The 24225-nt window shown below is 47.3% G+C and overlaps 5 protein-coding genes across 5 annotated transcripts; 2 read left to right on the top strand and 3 right to left on the bottom strand.

The window, feature by feature from the left end:
- Positions 1-2152: 2152 nt before the first annotated feature.
- On the bottom strand, positions 2153-5259 carry F5B22DRAFT_654045 (uncharacterized protein; the record flags this gene model as incomplete). The annotated part of the gene is made up of 3 exons (XM_047979771.1): positions 2153-4013; positions 4104-4835; positions 5238-5259. The coding sequence occupies 3 exons, from the start codon at positions 5257-5259 to the stop codon at positions 2755-2757; spliced, it is 2013 nt and encodes a 670-aa protein (XP_047832687.1). The 3' UTR covers positions 2153-2754.
- An 8627-nt stretch (positions 5260-13886) lies between these two features.
- On the bottom strand, positions 13887-14452 carry F5B22DRAFT_644888 (uncharacterized protein; the record flags this gene model as incomplete). Its single annotated transcript, XM_047978502.1, has 2 exons — positions 13887-14161; positions 14218-14452. 2 exons carry the CDS (start codon positions 14450-14452, stop codon positions 13887-13889), a joined length of 510 nt encoding a protein of 169 aa, XP_047832686.1.
- A 3966-nt stretch (positions 14453-18418) lies between these two features.
- On the bottom strand, positions 18419-19680 carry F5B22DRAFT_599806 (histone H4.1). The gene is made up of 3 exons (XM_047974484.1): positions 19175-19680; positions 18961-19098; positions 18419-18891 (listed from the first exon to the last, which is right to left on the bottom strand). The coding sequence occupies exons 1-3, from the start codon at positions 19182-19184 to the stop codon at positions 18728-18730; spliced, it is 312 nt and encodes a 103-aa protein (XP_047832685.1). The 5' UTR covers positions 19185-19680; the 3' UTR covers positions 18419-18727.
- A 926-nt stretch (positions 19681-20606) lies between these two features.
- On the top strand, positions 20607-21175 carry F5B22DRAFT_599805 (uncharacterized protein; the record flags this gene model as incomplete). The annotated part of the gene is made up of 1 exon (XM_047974483.1): positions 20607-21175. A coding segment is annotated over exon 1 (229 nt), but the record flags the coding sequence as incomplete, so codon positions are not given.
- A 133-nt stretch (positions 21176-21308) lies between these two features.
- F5B22DRAFT_72332 (histone H3) lies at positions 21309-22853 on the top strand. The gene is made up of 3 exons (XM_047980513.1): positions 21309-21944; positions 22138-22290; positions 22358-22853. The coding sequence occupies exons 1-3, from the start codon at positions 21732-21734 to the stop codon at positions 22400-22402; spliced, it is 411 nt and encodes a 136-aa protein (XP_047832683.1). The 5' UTR covers positions 21309-21731; the 3' UTR covers positions 22403-22853.
- The last annotated feature ends 1372 nt before the right edge of the window (positions 22854-24225 follow it).

Here is a 24225-nt window from a genome sequence, read left to right as displayed (position 1 = left end):
ATCCATCTAGAGCCACTCTACGTACTCGCTCTTCCTACACAATCCAAGTTGACTTACCGGCCTTCCTCACCACATTACGTCCACGCCAAGACTACGTCATTCCATGGGATGCGCACACTGCGAGGGATCTACATCTCGTCGATATCACGAGGGCCTCTTACAGATACATGACTCTTCCATACATAAGTTATTCCTTACTTCGCGAGACTTCGTGGCCTTACCGGGTTAGTAAGATGATATCAGTTCGGCTTTTAAGTCGATTTCAATTGACACATATACCTAGTATTTGAACAAATGAAAACCGAACAATAAGACTATTTTGCAAAGGATTAGAAGTATCATGAATGAAAAAAACGCTAATTCTACACATTTGGGGATGGAGGGATGAGTAAGGTACTTACACTAGGCTAGGTATGACTGACACCCGGCGAGATGGGAGAGGCGGACAGGACAGGACAGGGTGGTATCAACGTCCCGTCCCACCGTGGCATCATACCACGCACATGACCTACCTACGTACTTACTTACCTTCCTACCTAATCGAATAGTTCACATACATCAATCCCAATCCCAGAAGCCAAACGTGTGCAATCTACATTTACTTGGTATGGTATAGTATAGTATAGTATAGTATATCAATAATGACTTAATTCACAGATCTAGTAGCTGCCCTAAGCAAGCAAGTAGATACTTCAAGTAACTAAATAAAGAAATAATTATCTCATTACCCCCGGAAAACCCCCTTCTGAAATCCCCACGGGAGCCTTTCTCCCTACTCCTTAGTCCCTTACGAAAAACGAAACATACTTGTATTAAAAATTTACACGACGTAATAGATCCAAGCCAATGATGCATACATGCCTGCATACCTACCCACCCACTCCATGTACCTGAGATACTTCCTTACTTCCTTACTTGTCCTAGCAATACAATACGGAGCCAATCGCTCAACATCCATTCATCTCCTGATTCGCCAATGCGCCGACCAGGAAAAAAAAAACAAAAAAAAACACGACATGACATTGCACCAAGAGTTAATCAAGGGAGATAGAATAGAGAAGAGATATTCAGCTAAATTCATGTAAATTTCGTATTTTTTATTTCTGACTGATTATGTCATATTGCATTCTTCTAATACTTCCACCTCCCACCTTCTCACCACATCCTTGCTCATCTAGCTAAGCTAAGATGGGCTCCCAAACAATCTTCCTCCCAACCAATCCAACAAAAATTCGTCTAAAGCGCAAAAAAGCCAATCGACTGTCGACTCGTTTCATGCCAAGTAATTTTATCGTACACCCATAAAGCAGTGAAATCCACAGCCCTTTTTTGATCTTGTTGCAATTGGGCCCTGCCCGTCTATGGTTGTTTGGTTGGGTATAGCCTTTTATCGTACAGAATTTTTCTTTCTTCACTCCGTTTGTCTTTCTCGCTTAAAAAAACAAAAGGATTAGATAAAAAAAGAAATTCGTCCCATCGTCTAATATTTTATATGGCATGTCGTAAAATTCGGATAAAAACGTTTCTGTCCAGGGATTGATGCGCCTCGTGATGATAATGTGTCAAACAAGAAAGTCAAAACAACACCGTTACATGGTCCCATCAGTGGAAATCTGGCGTGACAAGGTACAATTGGTAAGAAATACATGTAATGGTAAAATTACACTAAGATGGAGAAAGAAAATGTATGCCAATGCGAAAGAAGCGAAAGCGTCTATTCCCGAGTTGGGTTGGACACCAATACCACATCCACGAACAATGACGTAGACAATTAGATTAAAAAAGAAAAATAATAAGGAAACAAAAGGATATATGCAAGGAATCCTGATTTGCGAACGCCAAAATGGCATGATGCTGCAACGACACCCCTCCATCTCAGGGTAGATTGTCATGGAGGGACAAGAAGCGGGACATGGTTGCGACCAAGGGCGGCGCCATAGCAGTGACCAAGGCTCGTCTACTGAAAGACAATGGGAGATTAGCCAGCGAGAACTAGGGTGTTTCGCTGGCTTTCGCCCAGACGAAGGGGACCGAAGAGATCAAGAGGGTTCGGTTGTGACGAGACTGTGGGATGTCATGGACTCATGGACATACATCGTATGGCGTCAAGCTGGGCAGGCGAGGGAAGGGGGCATGCGCAGCATGACGTAGGTGGTGACTCGGGATGATGCACATGGGAGGGAGCGCCAACGTCATAGGCATGCCATCGATTGGCGGCTGGGCCAATGGGGAGGCCTGGCCGGGCGCAAAAACCGGAGAGCGAGCCTCGGCACTCGTCTGAGAGCGGCTTAGTGCTGTTCCTGGTTTTAGGGGTGCTGCGGGACCACGACGACGACAGCGACCCCTCGAGCCCCTCTCCAGAGCTCCCCTCCAAACAGACGCCAGACAGGGAACGCCCCCACAGGTCCCTGCATGAAGCTATCGATGCTGGACCCTGATTTTCCCATTGGGAATTCCCTCATCCAGTCGCTAGTCCGACTGTCCGTGCATCGCACGCCTTGGAATCTTCTACCACCATCGACGCAACACCACGAATGCCCGCCTGAGAATAGCAAGATGTGGAGTCGTCTTATACGGGCGTGGCATGGCGTGGCATGGCGTGGCGTAGTGAGGCCGCCGAAGCGCAACGTGATGTGACGACGATCGTAGTATCACAAGCCAACGCAGTGGTATCGCGACGGAGATCCCCGTTCGCGCGTAAAGCCGGTAGAATTGACACGTGGTGCACCAATGGATATCCCATCCCTCGGCAATCTACACCATCAATTGTCGTCGCCGGTGCTTACCCGGAGCTTCAACGTCCGGGTGACAAACGCGATAGTGCCTCGTAAGTGCATCTGCACGACTGAACAGCTTCTCTTCCGTGCAGATATCGCATCGCATTTTTTGTTTCTTTGCGTTATGTATCGTATCCTCGTGTCTTGTCAAATCGTAGGGCCTCGAAAAGATTGTATTGCAAGGCTTGCCCGTGCTCGGGTTGATTCTCTCGCACTTGTGAGGCCCTGCCTGGCTGTTGGTCACGCTGTTTGCCGCTTGTCCAATCATGCCCGGGTTTCGCAAGTGGTTTAGTGTGTTAGCTTGCCGATGCCCTTCTCGTTTGTGCTTTTGAAGAAGCGCTGGCGTTTCGAACCGGAGCGTGCAGCCATGGTAAGTGCAAGTATAAGTGCCGCCGTCTGCAGCTGTCCGATCCGGCCTCTGTACAGGGCCACTGGTGCTGCCACCATCTGTGTTGCTTGCCTCTGCTGAACTCATGCGTGAATATGTCGATGCAGATGGGGTCAGTGGTTGATGGCGTGGCTGTTGCTGAGGTACCTGATGCGTCTGTTGTCGAGCCATGAATGGATACTGATGTGGAAGCTGAATGTTAGACGGCATTGAGAAATCGAAGCTGTTTTGCACTGGCGTCGTAGACATTGACTGAAATGGTGACGCAGATTGCTGCTGTGATGGCGCCCTACTTATATCTCCGCTGCTAACGCTCTGTCCCATGCCGTACGTGCTGGTCTCCTGTGACGGGAAAAGTGGAAAGTTCGATTCTGCGCCTGGGTCGTTGAATTCCAAGACTGCATCTTTCGGAGAGATTGTAGCCGGCGTGCCTTGGTGCTGTTGCTGATCCTGCCCTTGCTGAGAGTGTCGCGCCATCTGCCGCTGCAGTTGTTTTGCGGCTTCTTCGGCTTGCTTCCTTTCTCGAATTTGCTGGGCTGAGTCCAAACGTACTCGATTAGGGCCCACTTTGGGAAACTCGTTCGCTGAGGAAGCATACGGTGAGCCTTGAGTGAATGGGGACTGACCGCCTGAGTCGTTCGAGACGGGAGACTGAGTTGCGAGGAAATGTTGGTTGTTCGCAGCCTGTATCCTCTGTGAAAACAAGTCGTTGGGCGGCGACATGACCATGTGAGTTTCCGGGGGTGGAGACGCTGAAGTGATGGTGAAGTTGGGGCTGTAGAGTTCGTCTCCATACACATCTGTCATCGTGCGATTCAGTTTGGGTGTGTTGATACCGTTGGCATAGGCTAAATGATCGAAAGGAAAATGTAAGCAATCATAGACGTAGTCTAAGTCTGAGTCGAGCGGGAATAGGACCGGAGAATCGGGATCCTCACCATTCTTGGGCCTCCTATGCTCGTCCTCGTGTTCATGAATGGGCGGTGTCGCGGGTGAGTCACCCCCTATCGAACTCGCCACCGACACAGGGCGGGATCTCGAGAGCAAACCAGATGCCGGCATATCAGAGCCGGGTGCCAAGCCCCCTTGCCTCTGCTGTTGTGCTCCAGTCAGGGCAGGCAGTCCGTCAGACGTGGTCATGTCCCCCATTACGTTATGGCCGTTCATCCCACCGCCACTGTGGCCATTATTGAATGGACCTATCGGGCCAGCGTAAAAGCTGTTGGGTATGGCCATGGGCTTTGTGAGACCGAAGGTGTAGTGGTTGTCTCCAGGACCAGTGATTTCGTGCAAGCCATCCCCAATGGTGTCGTTGACGGCGATCTGAGGATTCGCAGTATTGGCGTTAAACGGTGACGTGGGGGGGTTGGAGCCCACCGACGACAAAGAAGAGTCTCGCTGGTGGCCAAACTGCTGGGACTGTCTCGGTGTGTGCTGGCCTGGCAACATCCACGAGTTTGAGGACATGGAGTTTATACTCTGGTTGCTCGAGGTGGCGGGCCGGCCGTCGTGATAGCGCTGCGTGGCGGCGAAGGCGGCGGCGGCAGTCGGCAAGTTATCCAGAGTAGTGGAGAAAGCAGCTGGGTTCGGGTCGGCAAAAGGACCTTGTTGCTGTTGTCGTTGGAATTGTTGCGGTTGTTGTTGGTTGCCGAATCGTTGTAGATGATGAACTTGTTGTTGTTGTGGTTGTGGTTGTTGTTGGTGTCCTTGGTAGAATAGGTAATTATTATGCGCAAGCATCATAACAGGTGGTTAGATGATTACGAAGTTCGAGGTAGGGTGTAGATATTTGTCAGGGTCATGCGGGGGGGGAGGGAAGAGCAATGATGATGGGAGGTGGCGAACGAGTCTAGATATACTCAAGTAGTCCCAATCAGGGATGGTAGTAGTAGACTGGACGGCTATGCTGCTCCGTATCTGCTAGTACTGGTAGCAGTAGCTGGTAATAAAGAGTACTGGGTATATGGCTGTTGAGTAGTGTGTGTCTGTGTCTGTGTGTCACTACCTTGGGTAGGTGGGTGTGGATTGGATCGAGGTCTCTGCGAGGTGTATGTCAGAGGGAGCAACTTGACGTAGACGGCGGGTAGGGATCATATATGAAGTGACGCTACATGTACATGCGGGCTGCAGGCAGAGACGGTAGAGTGAGAGGTATACCCTGGCAAGGATGGGATCCCCACAGATACTTAAAGAGATATATATAGGTCTATCTCCCGAGTGGTGTGAGTGTAGCGAGAAGTGGGCCGATGGCTGTAAGATACTGGACGGCAGACGGAGAAGTGTGGAGGATGGATAACTTGGCCCTTTCTTTTAAAGCTGAGCGAGCGTTGGCTGGTCCCTCAATTTTGACCTACTTATCGAGAGCTGACTCTGCGAGGAACTCGACGAGGAATGATAAAGTAATTAGGTATGAAAAGACGCATGGACGGCCGCCGTTGTTGGTAATCAAGAACTTTGGGTGAAAGAAGCAATCCGGAGACAATGGAAAGGACCCAAGTCAGGTGAGAGTCATCTCGGGCTCGGGACGAGAGGCCCTACCTTTCTTTGATGCCCATACGTGACTACTGTAATCACCTCGTAACCAAAAGAAAGCATCGCTTGAGCCGCAGCACTGCTTTCATGATTGGGCAGCCGTGTACCTAGGTACCGGTACACTAGATACTGTAGGTACAGTAGATACATGGTGGTTGGCACGACGAACATTGAATGAAGGTTGGATGACAAACTGCTGTTGAACCTTGCTAAGGAGACTAAAGCCGATGACAGACGCAGAGACAGAGAGACAAACAGACAGACAGACAGACAGACAATAGGGCTGCGAAGAGAGGAGGAGGGGGGGGAGGGGTGTGGGAAGAAGAACCGATCTGCTGGGGTCTAGACGAGCTTCGAGAAGACTGGCTCGCTTTTTTGGGCGTCCAGAACCTGAGAACCTGAGAACCTGACGTGTGATGACGTAGCCTTGGCTCTCTTTTGGGATAAGTGCAACCGGGGTGTGTACTAGGTACCGCCAGATGTACGGGTCTTCCACTGTACGCTGAGTTGCGTGTACACCTAGGCCCTCTACTAAACCTACCGCGGACCAGCAGAGAGATACCTACATAGATACATATCCATCCATATATCTGGTAGTAGCTAGTGCTATGCCTATCTAGGTAAGAGCTCCAGGTACCTCGGCACACAGCACCAACACAGCACAAATCGAAGTATCTTCACGCAGGCAGTGCATCTATGCCAAGCAGGCTGGACTTATCGGCCACGGAGTCCTCGCTACGAATGCGAGACACTCCAGTCTGGGCACGGCGAGACCTTTTCTGACAACGCAATAACTCTCTCGGGCTCTCTCCTATTCCTATACTTACTGGACGGTTCTACACTCCTCTCTGGTGGTGGCTTTGGAAGGTACAGATTGCAGCCAAGGTGAGGGACCCTGCAGAACCTTGGTCGACATGGGTGCATACAGGTAATACTAGGTATATAAGTAGAGGTCAATCAAGTATATGCACTCCAGCCTATCAACTTGGGCGAAGCACGAAATAAAAATAATGTACATACATATGTAACCTTAGGATTATGAATCTAGAGGTAGAGGTACAGTAGAGTAGCAGCTTTAGATTCGTTTAGCGTTTAATTGCTCCTTTAACCTACAATCTTGCTTCCGCATCTGGGTGCATGCAACCATAACATTAATCTTACTTACTAAGGTTGGCCTTGGTGATTACCATATCTCTAACTGAACCACTTGTGAACGGTACCTAGTATACATTCAAAAACAAGCTGAAGGTTGACATGTAATTTGGAAAGGAAAGGATACTTCGGGCAGGACTCGGAAATGCTCGGCTTCGTAGCTACCACTATACATAGTACCTGATGTATGGCGGTAGCTTCGATGTTGGTCACACACCGGCTGGGGCACCGAGCCACGGCTTTGGCCATATCGCCGGTGTCCGACAGACGGCCTCAGGTGCATCGTACCGTGCTGAGCTACAAACTTACTTGTCAACATAGTAGGCCCTCCTTGGCAAGCCGCCTATCGTGCGCGATTGTGCGCGCTTGTGCGGAAAGGGAGAATGCGGGCCGCAATGGCATCGCATTTCTCCGGGCTTCTGGATCCATCGTGTCCGATCTCTGGCAATTAATCATAGATCATTGATCATTAATCATACAGCACTTCTCCGTTGTACTAACCCCAATATACCCAATTGGTTTAGATATTCACATAGGTATATGATAATATTGCATTGATTGATTGTGCCAATTGACTCAACAATTGACTCGGCGGGCTGACTATATTCCGCTACTTGACTGCCTCGCTACCGGCCTGACGCACGGCCACGTGCCAATGCCATCCATGCTGAAAGGGAAAAGGGAAAAACGGACGGAGTCAGCTTGTTTGGTCAGCTGCGTATGTCGCTACTCTGACCTGCTTCTTTATCGAGAAAGTTCAGCCGTTGGAGAATTGACTCGGATTACCTGAGTCTAGGCTTCCGTGGAAGAAACCAGAAATCAGCCGTTCATCTTAAAGCCGATGAAGCCCGACCAATATTCGTGAGTACCTACCTCATATTATTGATCAAACCACCCTCTTTCGTAGCAATAGTCATTATCCTCCTTCAGATCTGATTCTGAGGGTAGATCTAGTGGTGAGGTGGTATTGGTGGTGTTGGTCTACAGGTGTCGCACGGCCATCGGCTCATCCACTACATCACGATACTAACACGCCACTAAGACACCACTATAGTTTAGGTAGTCTGACTGACGTCCCTCGATGCGATGGGGAACCAACCCCACGCTACCTACCTATCGAGAGCACGTAGTACCTAGGTACTCTAGAGAAAGTAGGTATCTATCGAGATCGATCTTCACTTCTCCTCGGTGACTCGGCATGAGTGTTCAATTGACGAGCGGCACAGGGGCCGGCCAAAAGAGGTGTGTAAAGGAAAAAAGTAACGGCGAAGAGTGGGAAAAAATTTAATTGTCGCTTATCTAAGTTAACAGCGACGTTGCATCGAAGATTGCGTGCATCTTGCAGTGCAGCGGGATCCCCGATCGCCGTATCTAGACCTTCTAGCCGGGCTCTCGACCAAACAACGGCACCTTGGATATTATTAGCGCCCATAGTCTCGGGACGCCGAGTTTCGTGTGCCTCTTGGTCTCGGTCATGAATTTTTCAATTCCATGTATCCCTAGGTCAATCTCATCATTGTCCTCTTTTCTCTCCGATACATGTGTCGTCCGTACATCTATCTGTCTGTCTGTCTGCCTGCCTGCTGGCTGCACCCGAGCCCCAGCTTTTGGACAAGTATCCAGTAGTAGTAAATAAAACTCGCCTATTTCAACCGCCTTGATCCTAGCAAATTTGCATGGCACCTCGTGATCTGTGCTTGTGACTACAAAGCATTTCCTTGGCGGCTCTCGTGAGATGGTAGACACGACATTTAGTATAACAGCAGGGTATTGTCCCATCAATCAGTAGCACCTAGTTACACGAGGCGACAAAACAATTGACCAACGCTGACGCGAGCAGCAGTGGGTGAGAACGAACCATCAACCCGATATTGGGGGGGATTTCCCATACGAGCGGTCTGACCATGGGGAATGCATTGTCAATGGTAATTGAGTGCACATCATCTGTTCTAGTCCCATCTGTCTCACCTAGTGTGGTGGTGCATGGCACTTTCAGGTGCTGTAGGACTTGAATCTCGACTTTTTTTCATGAAATTCGGAGCCAGGTGCCGCGGGCGTGTAGGACTTAGGTGTAGGTAGAGTGCATAAGCAGAAAAAAGGAAGAGAGGGGGAAAAATTATCCAAACGCCGACGGAGTTGAGCTCCGGCCTTATCTCCAGCAAGAAGGAGAAAAGAACTCAACCTACTCTGACCTAGGTACCTATGCGTAGTTCCGGTCGGGGATTTTCCCGCATGCATGTGCGCTGTACATGTAAGCAGCTCTTTCGTCGGCCGGCCGGCATTTCCAGCAAAGACCGAACAGTCCGAACCCGCTGTTAAAAGATGACTCTGCTTGACCAATACTGACTGAGGCATTACTCACGCAACAACAATATAACCGAGTAATATACCTACATTGGGTACTAGTGATGGTGAATGAGACGATGGGTACAAGGACTCAAAGTACAGCACATACACTATAATTAAGGTTCATTGCCAGCTGGAAGCTGGAAAAAGATCCGCCAATGCTCGCCAGGCGGAGACATATGGTCCTCAGCTGATACACCTACAGGAAGTATTTACCACCATCAGCTATGCGCTACAATTTCACATGTGATACACGATACCTACTTATGGATGTAAGTAGCACGTGAGTACGGTGCATGCCGGATTGGAGTACGCAGCGCAGAGAGCTGTGCGAAGGGGCAGAGGAAGGGGTACAGGCCAGACCAAGTGCCACTACCGGTGCCTGCATGGGTTCTCGAGCCTAGACTTGCCGCTAGTTGTACACGAGCTGTCAGACGAGCCGCGTTCCCGCGGGCCCATGAGACCCGAGGATCTGGATCTCGCATCTAAAATTTTTCAGAAAAGCAAAAAGAGAAAAGAAAAACCGAACACTGTTGTGGAACTCGAAGGGCCGAGTACCTAGTGCACTGTAGGTAGGTATTGGCACTAGGTACTACCTACATAGTAAACCCTGTCGATGCCAATGCCGCTCGCTGCCGCGCGGTCGGTCAGACGCGGTGGTTGCCGCCCTCCAGCGCTTGTTTCTCTTGTCTCTCCTGTCTTTTGCCAAGATGTGGCTGTGCGCGAATTTTCCTTCCTCCGTACAGACTCCGTACTCCGTACAAGATGGCAGGTTACCCAATCCCTCCGCTGTCAAGCCATCTTTGAAACATGCAGTTTCAAAAGACTCGGCGCATCCCACTGGTCGGCCAGACCGGCTGTTGGTACTGACTAGTAGGTGGCTTCGGATTGCCCTTGTATGCAGTATCACTGTAGAATTGAGGTTTGTCCTTGTTTGTCTTTGTTTTTTCTTCGAGCTATTTCGAGACACTAGTGGAATTGTATGTTGTTGAAGACAGGACCACAACTGATACCGGCACGCTGGGTGTGGCGATAAAGACTTGTTGGGCCGAGGCACGATGTCAGGTAGAGGCCGCCCAAAGTTTAACGCGGATACCTAATAATGAGTCAACTGTGGTTAGTCATCACGAGGTCTCGTGACCCGTGCGTAGCCCTTTCTTACTTCATCTCTCAACTGTACATAGAATATTTCCCATCATGTGATTGAAAAATAAAGGGTAGCACTCGCGAATCCAATGGGCAAACGAGAAGTCAGAATTGATAGGTAGGCATTCGATCTAGGTTATCTCGTTAACCAGGTTGTCGTGCGTAGGGTAAGATGCGCAGCACTCCTCTAAGTAAGATCATTGGATATACACGCCCCTGTCATCCCGCGGTTCGTGCGCCCACCTACTTAGGGATCAAATCTTGCACCGAAACTAAACGAAAAGGCGATTCGCATTGAATGGAAAAGCATGGAAATACCATACGAATACGCATGCATGCTACTAGAGTTAGGTAGGTACACCAGAGTAGACGTTACATGGGCGCACAAATGCGCACAGCCACCACGATCTGTGCATTCAAGAGGGGTGTTGCGACAGCGACAGCGCCACGGATCGCTGATGCCCAATCAGCGCTGGCATCACCATGTACTAATCCAAGATTCGGTGGTGACGCCACCACGTGGAAGGGTAGTCTCCTGGGTTGTTCGCAGTACCGTCTCGTTGGTTACGGTTCTCACCCAGCCAGAGTCGACGTGAGATCGTTGCATACCTGTAGCCTAGCTGTGCCTAATAGCGGCCCGTCTCTCGTCGGGCTGAATCACGCCCCTACGGTATCCCCAGTTACCAGACCCTTGAGGTACATTACTACTAGGTATAAGTATGTATATGTAGTATACTCGCTACAGATTACCAGGACTAGCATATGACAATTGTGGCGCCCGGGCGGCGCGCCCGGCAGCCGAAAGGGACCACAGAACTGCAACGTCGATGCCGTTCAACCATGATATCTCCGAAACTTCCGATGCCGAAAACCACTGCCGGCATTGGCTCGCAGCAGGTTTAGACAACGCATTTTGTGACGTCGCGGCGTCGGCTCCCTCGCGCATGCGAACGCGACCTCTTGCATCCGCCTATACCCGCATTTGCTATGTCCGCATCACTGCCTACTTTGCCAAGCTGATTGTGGTGGCTAATTGATGTGTGGAAGGAATGTGAGGTGAAGAGAAGGGGAAGGAAGAAAAAGGAATAAAACCAGCTGCGCTGGTGACGACGTCTCGCTAGGAGAGTTGCATGGCAGACCCTTTCGACGAATGAATGCTCTGGCCTCACACGGACACCCCGAGACCGGGACTCTTGCTCGAACAACATCTAGTCTGAATGGATATGAACCCTGGTTGATCTGTCTATATCATACTAGCCATGGTCAGACGGTTAATGCTCGAGGTAAGCGATAGGTTGTCAATGTGTTTCGTTGAGCCAGCCACTTGTACCGTCGTCAATGATACCTTGCGTAAGGCTACGAATCATTTCGCTGCGCGGAGGTCCCCCTAGGGCGTCCTCGCTAGGCATCCCTATTTCTATACACGTTGCGTTTTTTGCTACACGCACAGGGCGTCGTGGATACTTTCTCCTGTCTCCCATTTGTCAGCAACTGGCTCATGGGACTATGTGTGACTAATGAACTACGCTGGTCAATTGCCGCCGTTCGCAAGAACAGACTGCGGGTTGTGATAAGCGTTGCAATCACGGCTTTTGCTCTACATAACCAGCTTATTGTGACAGGTCTCCTCTACAGTCTCGAGTGCGGCGTCTTGTGAGTATCCCTTGAGATTAACACCTAAGAGTTTCCTTTCTACACCACTACGCCGATATCTGAGTGCCATGCGAGTACACAGGGCGTTGCATTACCAGTAGTATAATATCACAGAAGTTCTCAAGGCCGTTTCAGTCTTTTTAATGGCGTACAGCCCTATAAACAGATAGGTGTATCTAACCTTGAGGATTTCTAAATGCTCACCGTATGAGCGGTCTTTGTAGATTGATAATCCGTAAGACTATTCACATGGCTGTAATTCGATGCTACCAGATTTGTCCGTCGTGACATACAAATATATTTCATTCCACCATGCTTCTCCCGCTCGGGGAACTCGCAAGTAGACCTGTGCTTCTTTTATTTCTGTGGCATAAATAATGAGCCTACGTCCCGCAGTTCGGGCCAGTCTTTCGCCTATGCTGCCACAGTAGCAGTGCGGTATAACGACGTGCTAATTATATAGTGCAATACCTCAATGTAATCGGCTCTCATGCCGTAAAGAAGAATTGCACAGAAATGTTACTTTCAATTTCTATTATGTGCTTTGAACCCGCTGGGAAGGAGATAATGCATGCAGGCAAGCATTAGGCGTTGCATCTAGTTGAATTACAGAACAAATTTCTCCTTTGTCAGAATAGACGAGATGAAGGAAAGGGTCAAGACTTTTCATTACTTCAGACCAATCTGACATTGTTGCACCAGTGAGCTGATCTTGACCTAAATGGTCGTCATGAACCAGAACCTCATTCATATCCTCAAAATCTGTAACATATGTGGAACATAATGTTGTGTGTCAAGTATTGATAAAGACCTCGCCCAAGAACTCCCGCATGGCGATAGAATATGATCCTTTCCATGGAAACCAACTTTTCCAACAATGTGCGAGTGCTCCAAGACTATCCTAACCTCGATGACACAACGTCGCAACGGCTATGCCCACAGATTCATAGTTGCTGTTTGGAGATCGCATTGCAACAAGGACGATAGCCTTCCGTATCTCATCCACTGCCCAAAATAATTCGAGCCCGTCTCCGTAACCTGTTCCACGCAAGAACGCTGTAAATGGTGTGTAGCCCAGCAGTGTGTATAAGGAATTGCATGTTTTCGGGTTCAATCAGCCCCTGGCAGGGCGGCAGAGCAGCAGAGCGGTAGAGTGTGTGATCCACCTGATCTGGATGATTTTTCTTCGAAGTATGACATGCTGGAACAGAGTTGACCTGGTGTGGAAGCAACACGGGCTCATGTCTTCCGGTAGTAAAGTGGAAGAGATCACCCGAATGTAAATTCAGAGGGTAATGTCCAGTGAGTGGTAGTGTCTACTGCAGGAAACACCAGAAGGCAGCAGAGCTTATTTGCAAGGAACAAGTTTGCGACCGTGGATCAGTAATCGTTGTGTACTCCAAATGCCGCAGAAAATGGACAGGAGTAGCGAAGAAAGCCAGTCAACCTTGGAAGGTTACAGTGATGGAGAAATCGCTCGTTAGGGCTACCACATCTTGCTTGTTCCCAGTGTCAGCAGGACTCCGCATACTATTATAGTTAAGCACTTACAGCACGATTACCGCCACGGCTCATTCCGTGATCAGAATTGCTAAAGAATTCGAAGTGATCGATCTGAGGCTTCTCTCAGAAACGGACCATGATAGGTCAGGTGGGACATTCGATGATTCATAATGGTAGTGTCGGAGCTATTCGAGGCGGCCAACTCAACGCCTCATCATACCACGCCGGCAAATTGTTTCTCGACTTGAGTGCTTCCGACGCAGGGATCATAATAGGCCAGGTGGAGTTATTAGTGCTCGGTCGTCCAATCCAAGCTCGATTATTTAGAGGAAGTAAAAGTCGTTACAGCATCGTTCTTTCCTCCATCTCCATCTTATGTCATACAACTATCACACGCTTGCGTCGTCTCTCTGTCTCCACCACGATTGATAAAGAGCTATAGAAGGCGTAACTACCCAAGGCCAAAGAAAGACGAAAAAGCATGCTCCTGGCTTAAGCCCCGATGTGAGAGAGTTGCCAGTGACGATAACTGTATAGAAGTAATTTACTAGTGAAAGTGGACTCTTCTCTACGCAACGAAGAAAAATGTCCTTCGGACGTTGCATCTGCATGCTCTCCTCGGGAGTCAATTTGTGGCTGCTGAAGGAAAGAATAAAGAGTAGAGCTATCGATGATTAGAATCTAGCAGAACAACTCAGGTAGAGGAAGAGAGAGACTCACTGAATATATCGTTATCTTCCTGATTTTGGGGAATACCTCCATTTATGTAGTATAACGTAGTACTTAGCACAAAGCTGAGCGTGCAAATGACTTGAGCCGTTTTTGGCGTCATAGGGAAAGAGTAGAAGGTAGTCATGGCGCATAGAAGAGCAATCGCCCTGAAGACCGGCGACTTGCTGAGGAAGGCGATGGGTAGACTCGCCGCCAGGCACATGACATGACGAATGAAAGACATGGTGTAGGAAAAGGTCGTGATACAGCTGATAATGGGGTGTATAGTACTGGGCATATTGGGCGTGTGTAGATGATCGGAGTTACGGCTCCTGGCTGTAAAGACCATATGGCCCATGTGTGTAGATTTAGGTAGGTAGTCAGTTAGACAGCCAGAAGGCCACATCGCCCTTCAAGGCTATTGAGGACCCTTCGGGCCACCCGCTTATATAGCCTTGCGACGAAGGTTAGGACTTGGAAGTCAAACTTTACTTCGTCACCATACGGAGGGTGCGGCCAAAAGTATTCATCATTGACTAGATTGCCTACCTACAGTGCAAGGATTTCAAGGCTTCGAGTCTGCCAGACGGCCATCGGCTCAAACTAAGTATCATACTAAGCTTACAGACCGTTAACAGGCCGCGACCAGCTTGTTACCAACTGTACTAAGCTGTCAAAAATCAACAGCTTTGGTTAGCTTACGGCTCAATCAGTGAAAGTGTCTTACTATTTACACACTGTTGCGTTGCCAAGGATGATGAATACTTTTGGCCGTAACTTCCGTACAATTAATGGTTATACATGAATGTATAACACTTACTACGCATTCATGAGTTTTTAATAGAGACGCTACCAGCTCACCAAAGAAAGAGACTTACTTTGAAACCCTTACCGTGAAGGATGGAAGATGTAAAAATTAAAAAATTAAAAAAAAATTAGGAAAAGGTACATACAACACCAGGGATTCGCTGGTCGTCACCGACCCAACTACTGATCTGGCGGTATCTGGCTTAGCTAAGGGGGAGCGGACGGGACCCCGCGTTCTCCAGATCCTATGGTCGTATGTGTTAACTCATCATCTTGTTTTAACATATATAGCTAACTTTTGATGCGATGTTCATGTGGGTACGTGCCTGAGAAACATGTCCTAGACACCATCAAACCACCAGCGCTCGATTCCGTGGCTCTCTTATACCCTGTCACGCGAATAAATTAGCGATTATTGGTTTTCCAACCGAATTAGGTCCAATTAGATACCCAGGTGGGTGAGACTTACTAGTAAGGTAGTTGTTGTGCTGACAAATATGGTCGCGTATATGTCTCGCCGTAGCTGTGATGGTTTATACGCATATGTGTGTGCGTATAGATTATTCTGCAAGTGTTCTTGGAGACTTTATCAGGCACTCTTGAATCCTAGGCGCAGCTTACAGGTTTCCTTACTACCAGAAATACATCAATGTGCGTGTTCAGATGAGCAAGGTGCCCCCCTCTTGGAGAGAATGGTGAGTTGTCTTTCTTAGTGTGTTAACATCTCAAAACGGCGTCATTCATCGAGCGCCCTCTAAGACGCACTGAAAATAACCTAGGTGCTTTGACAATCTACTATGTCTTTCTTACAGTCCTTGCCGATGCGCAGAGTAGCTCGGTGGCGTACAGCGGAGTTGGTGAATCATACCCCCGAGGTTGAGTCACTGCATATCTCACGAGGGTGTTCGACTATGTAGTAGACCTGACGCATTTAAACATTACATAGTTGTATCAACAAGAAGTTGGCAAGGTAGAAAATACTCCCACCTTAGTTCCAGATGTGACTATACTTGACTCTGTTTGTATCCATGTATATATATCACAAAAGGTGCCCGAGCCAGAACAGTGATCTTAGAGAGCCTTTTACTCAACAGTCACAACATGCCTGTTGCATACTCGTCATTACCAATGTGTACATGTCCACCCTGTGGCTCTCGGCTTCTTCGTGGCTCTTTCTCAGCGCAGTGTCACTAACTCAGTTGAGCTGTACCGTAATTACAGTATATACCAAAAAGCAAACCCTTGTATACAAACCACCGTGGAACTGTAATACATGTAGTATATACTATTCGAGTTAAGCCCCCCATCATCACAACGAGCTTCATACTCACCGCCTAACTCCTTCGCCTTCCTATCATGCTAGTTATAGTGATATTGGCCGGGCACATGGAGTTCGCGTAGATAAATGCCAATTCCACGCGATGCAATCATATTATCAACGCGTCCGTTTAGACTAGTCAGTTATGGACTGGCATCGTGGGCATTACGAAGTGTGCAATTTATGAAAGTGGTAGATGGGGTTCTATCTGTTGCCGGCTACATGTTGAAACTCACTTATTTATGTTAAACACCCCTGAGATTCAACACTGGTGCATTTGACTAAGTGAGATCAGAGTTATTAGGTATTGTGGAGCATGTGTATGTATATTCCGATGGATTTCAGTCCCGCCTAACCTTGGAGTTGGCGGGTTGCAGTGGTGATTATTTTTGTTGTGTAAGCCCACCCACCACCTAAAGACCCAGCCCCTCTACGAACCGGCTTTTCCCATACAAAATCATTAAAATTAGCTAATTATAATTAATTAAAGAAAATAGCTAGCTTAATCGGGTTAGTATTATAATTTTCTTTAATTTTTTTTATATTTATATAAAAAGTTTAAAAAGAAAATATTAACGTTATTATAGTTAATTTAATAGTTTAAGTTTAAAAATTATCCTTTAACATTTTTATATATAAAATGTATGGAAAAGTGTTAAGGGATAAATCATTAAATAATAAATTATATAAAATATATATATATATATTTTTAAAAGATATAAATAAAGAAAAATAACATATAATTTAATTTTTTAATTAAATATTTATATTTATTTTTTAATTTAATTATTAAGGAATTAATAAAAGTGGAGAATATTTTTATATATATAATATATATTTTTAACTATAATAAATTAAAGAAAATAGGTTTAAATATATAGTAATAAAAATAAATTACTTTAATATTTATTATATATAAAACTTTTAATAGCTTATTTTTATATATTTTATATAATTTATTATTTAATGATTTATCCCTTAACACTTTTCCATACATTTTATATATAAAAATGTTAAAGGATAATTTTTAAACTTAAACTATTAAATTAACTATAATAACGTTAATATTTTCTTTTTAAACTTTTTATATAAATATAAAAAAAATTAAAGAAAATTATAATACTAACCCGATTAAGCTAGCTATTTTCTTTAATTAATTATAATTAGCTAATTTTAATGATTTTGTATGGGAAAAGCCGGTTCGTAGAGGGGCTGGGTCTTTAGGTGGTGGGTGGGCTTAATTATCTTAAGCTGTCAACGAGTGCAACGCCCCGATTGCCGTCAGATCCTGATTTCAGTACAGAATTTTATCATCATGGTTTTCTACACGTCGTGATATAGCCTGTTTGGAATATGACTTGATGTATTGTGTATGTTGATAAATGGTATTTGGGACTCAGACTTGATTTTAATTCAATGAATATACCAATTTAAGGACCGACACCAGATCAACCACGACATCAGTGCACACCTAGCTAAAATAGAACCAAACAACGCAGAATATTATTCTTACTTAACATACGATGTGAAAATTCAATTGCCAATCCAAAAGAGCAAGTTATCGCCCGTCCTAATGGCAGAGCCTACCCTACAGTTCTCGGCCCCCACCGCCCGAGTTCCCACTTATCGGCAGACAACACTACCTAGCTTTAGTCATACGGATCAGAAACTCCACGCGTTCTATGCCGATTCGAAGATTTGCATTGCGGATCGGTGTACCAAGTTACGAAGAGTGCACATCTCTGATTCCATCGTATGACTCATGCGAATATGACAGACAGATGTCGAGACTTGGTGCCTAATTATGACTAAGTCTACATATCACGTATCTAGCATGAGCCTAGCTTGCCGCACGGCAAACGAGAACCAAGTACACAAGAGATACGAAAGGCAGAAGAAGTATTGGATAGCCCAGGCCTCAATGCACAATTCGTGTTCAATAGTGCTGACATTGAGGTACACTGAACGCGACATTCACATTCGTGATAAAGCGATGACCGCACACCAGACTTGCAACCCACGCGAAAATCTAGACGCGACAAGTTCAAAACACGACACAAGATAATCACGAGAAGGGGACTCATAGTTAAGTTGTTTCACAAATGTTCCTCGACGGATTCATTGATTATCCTCATCAAGGGGAATTCCGATAGTTTCCACCGTAGCCCTTATGGTACATGTAAACACCCCATTGTAAAAAGCAAGAACCCCAATTCCCAGATCGTCATGACTCAAAACCACCAGTGCGACGCATGCTCTGTGGCAAATGTACTATGTAGTGTGTATGCGCGTGTTGTGTTGCGAAGGAAGAAAAATGACATTTCGTAACAGACATGAACTCCCCAGGCCCCCCCGGCCATTCCCAACAACCAAAATAGAAAACGTGATCTCCGCTTAACCACCGAAACCGTACAGGGTGCGGCCTTGTCGCTTCAGGGCGTAGACGACGTCTAGTGATGTGACGGTCTTGCGCTTGGCGTGCTCGGTGTAGGTGACGGCGTCACGGATGACACCCTCGAGGAAGGACTTGAGGACACCACGGGTCTCTTCGTAGATCACTGTGACATCGTGTTAGGTATGCTTGTCGCGGGGTATTGCGAAGTAGATGAGATATTGGAGGAACTTACTGGCTGAGATACGCTTGACACCACCACGACGAGCGAGACGTCGGATAGCGGGCTTTGTGATACCCTGGATGTTGTCACGAAGAATCTTGCGGTGACGCTTGGCACCACCCTTTCCGAGGCCCTTGCCACCTTTGCCGCCTGTAGAGGGAAGACGCGTTAGCAACGGGTCGAGAGCATAGATGACGCGATTTGGAGGGAGGATGTAGCTACTTACGTCCAGTCATGTTGATAGAGGGTTAATGTAAAGAATGTAGTGGGGTGTAGTTGGTTGGAGATTGCACAAGGCAATGACGGATGAGGCTGAGTGTGGGTGGTGGTTGTTGATGGGATGGATGTATTGGTGGATGGAAATGGGATTCAAGAAAGACTGTGAAGAACGTGGGGAAGAGGAACGGGTTGTTAAATAGGAAACGAGTGGAGTGGGCAGCCGAAATCAGATCAGCCCGGACGAGACCGCGCCAGCAGCCAGTGCCAACCACAAAGAGGGAGGAGAGCTAACAGGTTAAACAACAGCCTTAGGAGGTATGTATGTACCTGACAGGGCTGGAATGGGTGACGAGGTACTTTGACAAAAGGGTGTCACACGCGAGAACGCGGGTGCGCGACATGTTGACGCTGTGGATCATACTTACTCACTGACTTACATGCGTGCCTTGGTGGGCCTCGCTAGGGGGACCGGGGGGTTTGGTGGTTGGGGGCTGGGGGGCTCGTCCGGCGGGAATTGGAATCCGAATCAGAGCAGCGATCAATTTCATCAATCAGCCCAAGAAATCAAAGGGCCAGCACAATTTGGGCCTTGCAGATTTCGGCAAAGTGGAGACGAGATAGGGCGGGAGGCAACGGAGGTACCTCCATCAAAGCTGGTAAACGCACCTACACTTCATGTACAATATCTACAATATCTATTTACTTACACTGGAGACTTGAGGAATGCAACACAACAACATTCTTCCAGTCAATCAATACAGATGTCTATCTATATATCTATCTTATCTACTACACATGCCGTTGCAATAGTATACAAGCTCCTGCAGTGCAGTATATGCCTAGGTATGTACACATCATCACGATAAGTACCTACATACTTAAGGTACCGTACTCTAAGTATCTCGGTACATGTATATCTGCAGCAGCAGCCCCCAGCAGCTGGGATCGGTAGCGCTATTCCATTCCGGGACAAACTGATCGCAACGTCGTCTTTCCGATCCAACCAATCATCAATTTGCATGCCTCTATTTCCCATCCCAAAATGGGGCTTGTCAAGAAACAGCACATGCATCCTTTCCATGCACACACTAGTGTCCAGCCTAAGTAAGGCTTATCTAAGTGGAATGAATCCTTGAGGTCATCGACGAGACCTCGCATCGCACTCAAGATGGCTGGCTGTCTGCCTGTCCTACAAACACCTGATGTCGATAACCTTAATTGATTATCAACCTTTTGGTCTGACACAACCCACTACTGCCGCTTGTAAGTCTAACCTAGAAAGGAACTATAGTTAATGTACTGTAGTGTATACCCATGAGTGCAGTCAGCCTCCTGCTACTGTAAGGTTATCCGCAATGGGCCAGGCCAGTCTTGATGGGGGTACATGCAATCAAATACCTAAACATGCTGCCTCATCATATTTGGACCTCATTAGCTAAGGTATCTATCTAGTATGTAAGCAGTCATCTTGATTTTGGACATATGGTAATGGCTAGAAATCAACGTCGAAAAAAAGAGAGAAATCTAGACATTCTTGATATTCGCCACTTATATTCACTACAGTAAGCCACCTATCCGGCCAATGAACACACTGGAACAGTTGGATTTCCAGAGTCTCTAGGTATCGGACAAGCACAGAGTCCCATAATACCTGTACTATGTATTCAGAGATTCTTTCCATTTAGCTTAGGAAATTAGTTTGTAATCGATGGCATGGGCTGGATCGTGTACCGATACTCTCCTCATGATCACGTGTCACTCCGTACTTTGGGCCTTGCGAGGGCTTGCGTTAGGTGACGCAGAGACGGCAGCCCACTTACCTTTCCACATCCGTCTAAGACCAAGGAATACAATGTACGCACGATGCTGGAATATCTGGCAGGAATTATTAAGATGGTTACACTACCCATCGATGAACTGTGGCAGAGACTGGCTAGAATAGGAATAGAAAGAAGGCTTCTGTCAAGGTCTGACAAAGTCTGATGATTGGGGTGGGGCTGGACTGGGCGGGCCCCACATGAGGCATTCCTGACGCACCTTGCCAGATGCAGCAGCCAATCAAAAATTAGCAGCGGTGTTGATGGTGAAAAACTGCCACCGAAAATCAAAGAACTCCAACGCGGGAAACCGCACCCCTGTCTGCCCCCGAAAAAAATCACAATAATCAACACAACACAGCAGAACTGGCAATTGCCCGCCCCACCCGCAACAACTACCTAAGCCCGAAACAGCACAGTGCCCCTGCACTCCCGCCACACTACACTACCTACCTACAGTACTGTAAGTACCTAAGTAGACACCTGGGCAGTCATTACCTTGTGAGCAGCTAAGCACTTGCCTACCCCGGTTGCAACAGCGCACACACACAATCAGCCAGCCTGAGACTCGCCCGCTCTCTTTCACTTATTTAAACCCGTCACCCCACCCGCCTCAACTCTTCCACTTACAACTCCCATCTCCATCCACTCATCCACACTGCTCTCTGCTGTTTTCCATCAACCAGCCACTACCACCATCATCAATCATCACATAATCCATCATACACAACAACCACATACATCACAATGGCTCGCACCAAGCAGACCGCCCGTAAGTCCACCGGTGGCAAGGCTCCCCGTAAGCAGCTCGCCTCCAAGGCTGCTCGCAAGTCGGCTCCCTCCACCGGAGGTGTCAAGAAGCCTCACCGCTACAAGCCTGGTACCGTCGCTCTCCGTGAGATTCGTCGTTACCAGAAGTCCACCGAGCTCCTGATCCGCAAGCTCCCCTTCCAGCGTCTGGTAAGTTGTTACACCTCATTGTCTTTCATTTCATATTCACTATACCTCGCTGTTGCCTGAGTGTCACGGGCTGCATCGTGCGATCGCTGAGATCGTCACATTACCGACCGTGGCGGGATACGCGACGCGTCTTCCCTCCACCCAACCCCGCGCCCAATCCTTAATCAACACGCGTGCTAACAATGATGAACAGGTTCGTGAGATCGCCCAAGACTTCAAGTCCGACCTCCGCTTCCAGTCCTCAGCCATCGGTGCTCTTCAGGAGTCCGTTGAGTCTTACCTCGTCTCTCTCTTCGAGGACACCAACCTGTGCGCCATCCACGCCAAGCGTGTCACCATCCAGTCGGTTAGTATTCCCATACACATTCATCTACCTTATCCTTTCAACACAGATGCACTAACAACCACTACAGAAGGACATCCAGCTCGCTCGTCGTCTCCGTGGTGAGCGTAACTAGAGCGCTTGACGCTTTCCTTCTAGCAACACATAGACTCGACAGAAAGTGGAGGATATGATACCTGTGATTGATGATACTTCTGGGATGGCATGACGATTCGGTTTTTACAAGGGCAAAGGGTAATCGTGGCGTTAGTGTTTGCATTGCTTTAAAGGCATGGGTTGTACATCAGTGATTAAGGCAGTAGGCCACAGAGCGCTGCGATACTGAACACATGAATCTGAACATGAAATGAACTAAACACATCGTCCTCATCATCTTGCCTTCGTGATAGGTTGTGACATTCGTCTACTGGTGCTCACAAGGAGTCAGCTGCCCTTGATCAGCACGGGTATTTCATTCCAAGTCCCTGTCGCGCTCGAGGCGGGCTTCTGCCTGGGATGTTGCCTGCCACTATCCCGGGGTGTGGTTGAGCAGTAATCTTGGCTCAACAGAGACTTTACCTAGTACTACACACCATGATAGCATCTTCTTGTCACTCTATCTTCACATGATATTCTACCGCTACATCCCCAAAGCGCACGCAAGACGATACCCTCGCCATACCTACTACCATGCTTCCAAGTCCTATGATACCATTCAGCAAATCACATATGTACTATACTCTCCGACTTTCCGAACTAAACACTGCTCTGGTTTTCTTCCAATAGCGAGGCCTCACTTACTACTCCTTTACTTACTTACTTACCTTCGCACGCGTCGTGCGCCGGGATTTATCGACCTTTTGAGGAGCCTGTGCTATTTATGTATACATCGAAGTGTGATTCAGGATATGAGATGACTGACGTGTTTCCGAGGATTTCGTATTTCGCTTGTGGAGTTTGCTTTGGGGGTATAGAAAGAGGGAACCGGTGGGAGAGGAATTGATGTAGTGGTTGATGCTAAGTAAATGTTAGTCTGCGATGTGTGTTGGCGTTTTAGGGTGTTACTTGTTTTATATTGAGATTGTGGTGAGGAGCGGAAGGGTGATCAAGAGAGATAATGGGAGAGAGGAAGAGAGAAATATAGGGGATGGGAAATGGAATGTCTTGTATTTTCTACTTCTCACTCACTCTCCTGCTTACTTACACATATTCACCTCTTTCGCCTCGTCTGGCTTATTTCTTACGACTCGATATATATACCATCCTTTTCTACGCTATGGTTTGTCTTTCTTTCATTATCTCCCCTCTTCTCTTACCTTTTCCGACTGGGAATTATTTCTATTCTTTAATTCTCTGGTTTTAGCTGTAGTCAGGCTGAAAAATAGATATACCGCATGCCACGTCGCGATTAGATTCATTACTTAGGTATGTATGTAGCTCGTCAGCTCCAGGAGATGAGAGCGCAGATATCAATGTACATTGCGGAGTAAGTAATCGAACTTTATCTCCTATATATAGAATACAATAAATATATTAATACCAATGCCAATACCGACTGACTAATGTTGGCTAGGCATATATATATCTTGTTTTCTTGATTTCCCTCAAAACTCTAAGCGTACTCATTGTATATACTCCGCCATGCCAAGCTTTACTCTACCTAGATAGAAAATGGACCTAGGTCCCTCATGTAGTAGGTAGTGTGTTCTTACGGCCAGAGCATATAACCCGTGCTAGGGGTACCCATACTTCTATCGTGGCTAAGTAGCCAACATGGGAAGGATACTTAAATAAGGAGTGGGTGTATGTATGACTCACAGCGAGCGTGTTGTTGCGAAATACGGTCGGGGTGAACAGCTGATGTTGAGGAAAGCTAGGTAGCAGGTGCCTGTGTACTTATCTAAGCCTCACACATAACTCAGAGATACTCTACCATCATACCATACAATGTCCTTATAC

This window comes from Xylaria bambusicola, assembly GCF_022495145.1.
Source record: "Xylaria bambusicola strain CBS 139988 unplaced genomic scaffold F5B22scaffold_12, whole genome shotgun sequence".
Classification (NCBI taxonomy): domain Eukaryota; kingdom Fungi; phylum Ascomycota; class Sordariomycetes; order Xylariales; family Xylariaceae; genus Xylaria; species Xylaria bambusicola.
This window is presented reverse-complemented; position numbering and strand designations above follow the sequence as displayed.

Excerpts from the sequence above, each read along its gene's own strand:
- F5B22DRAFT_599806 (XM_047974484.1), bottom strand. Across the intron at positions 18,892-18,960 it reads TGTCAAGCGTATCTCAGCCA|TGATCTACGAAGAGACCCGT; the intron begins GTAAGTTCCTCC and ends ACGATGTCACAG.
- F5B22DRAFT_72332 (XM_047980513.1), top strand. The coding sequence starts at position 21,732 with ATGGCTCGCACCAAGCAGACCGCCCGTAAGTCCACCGGTGGCAAGGCT. Across the intron at positions 21,945-22,137 it reads AGCTCCCCTTCCAGCGTCTG|GTTCGTGAGATCGCCCAAGA; the intron begins GTAAGTTGTTAC and ends AATGATGAACAG. Across the intron at positions 22,291-22,357 it reads AGCGTGTCACCATCCAGTCG|AAGGACATCCAGCTCGCTCG; the intron begins GTTAGTATTCCC and ends CAACCACTACAG.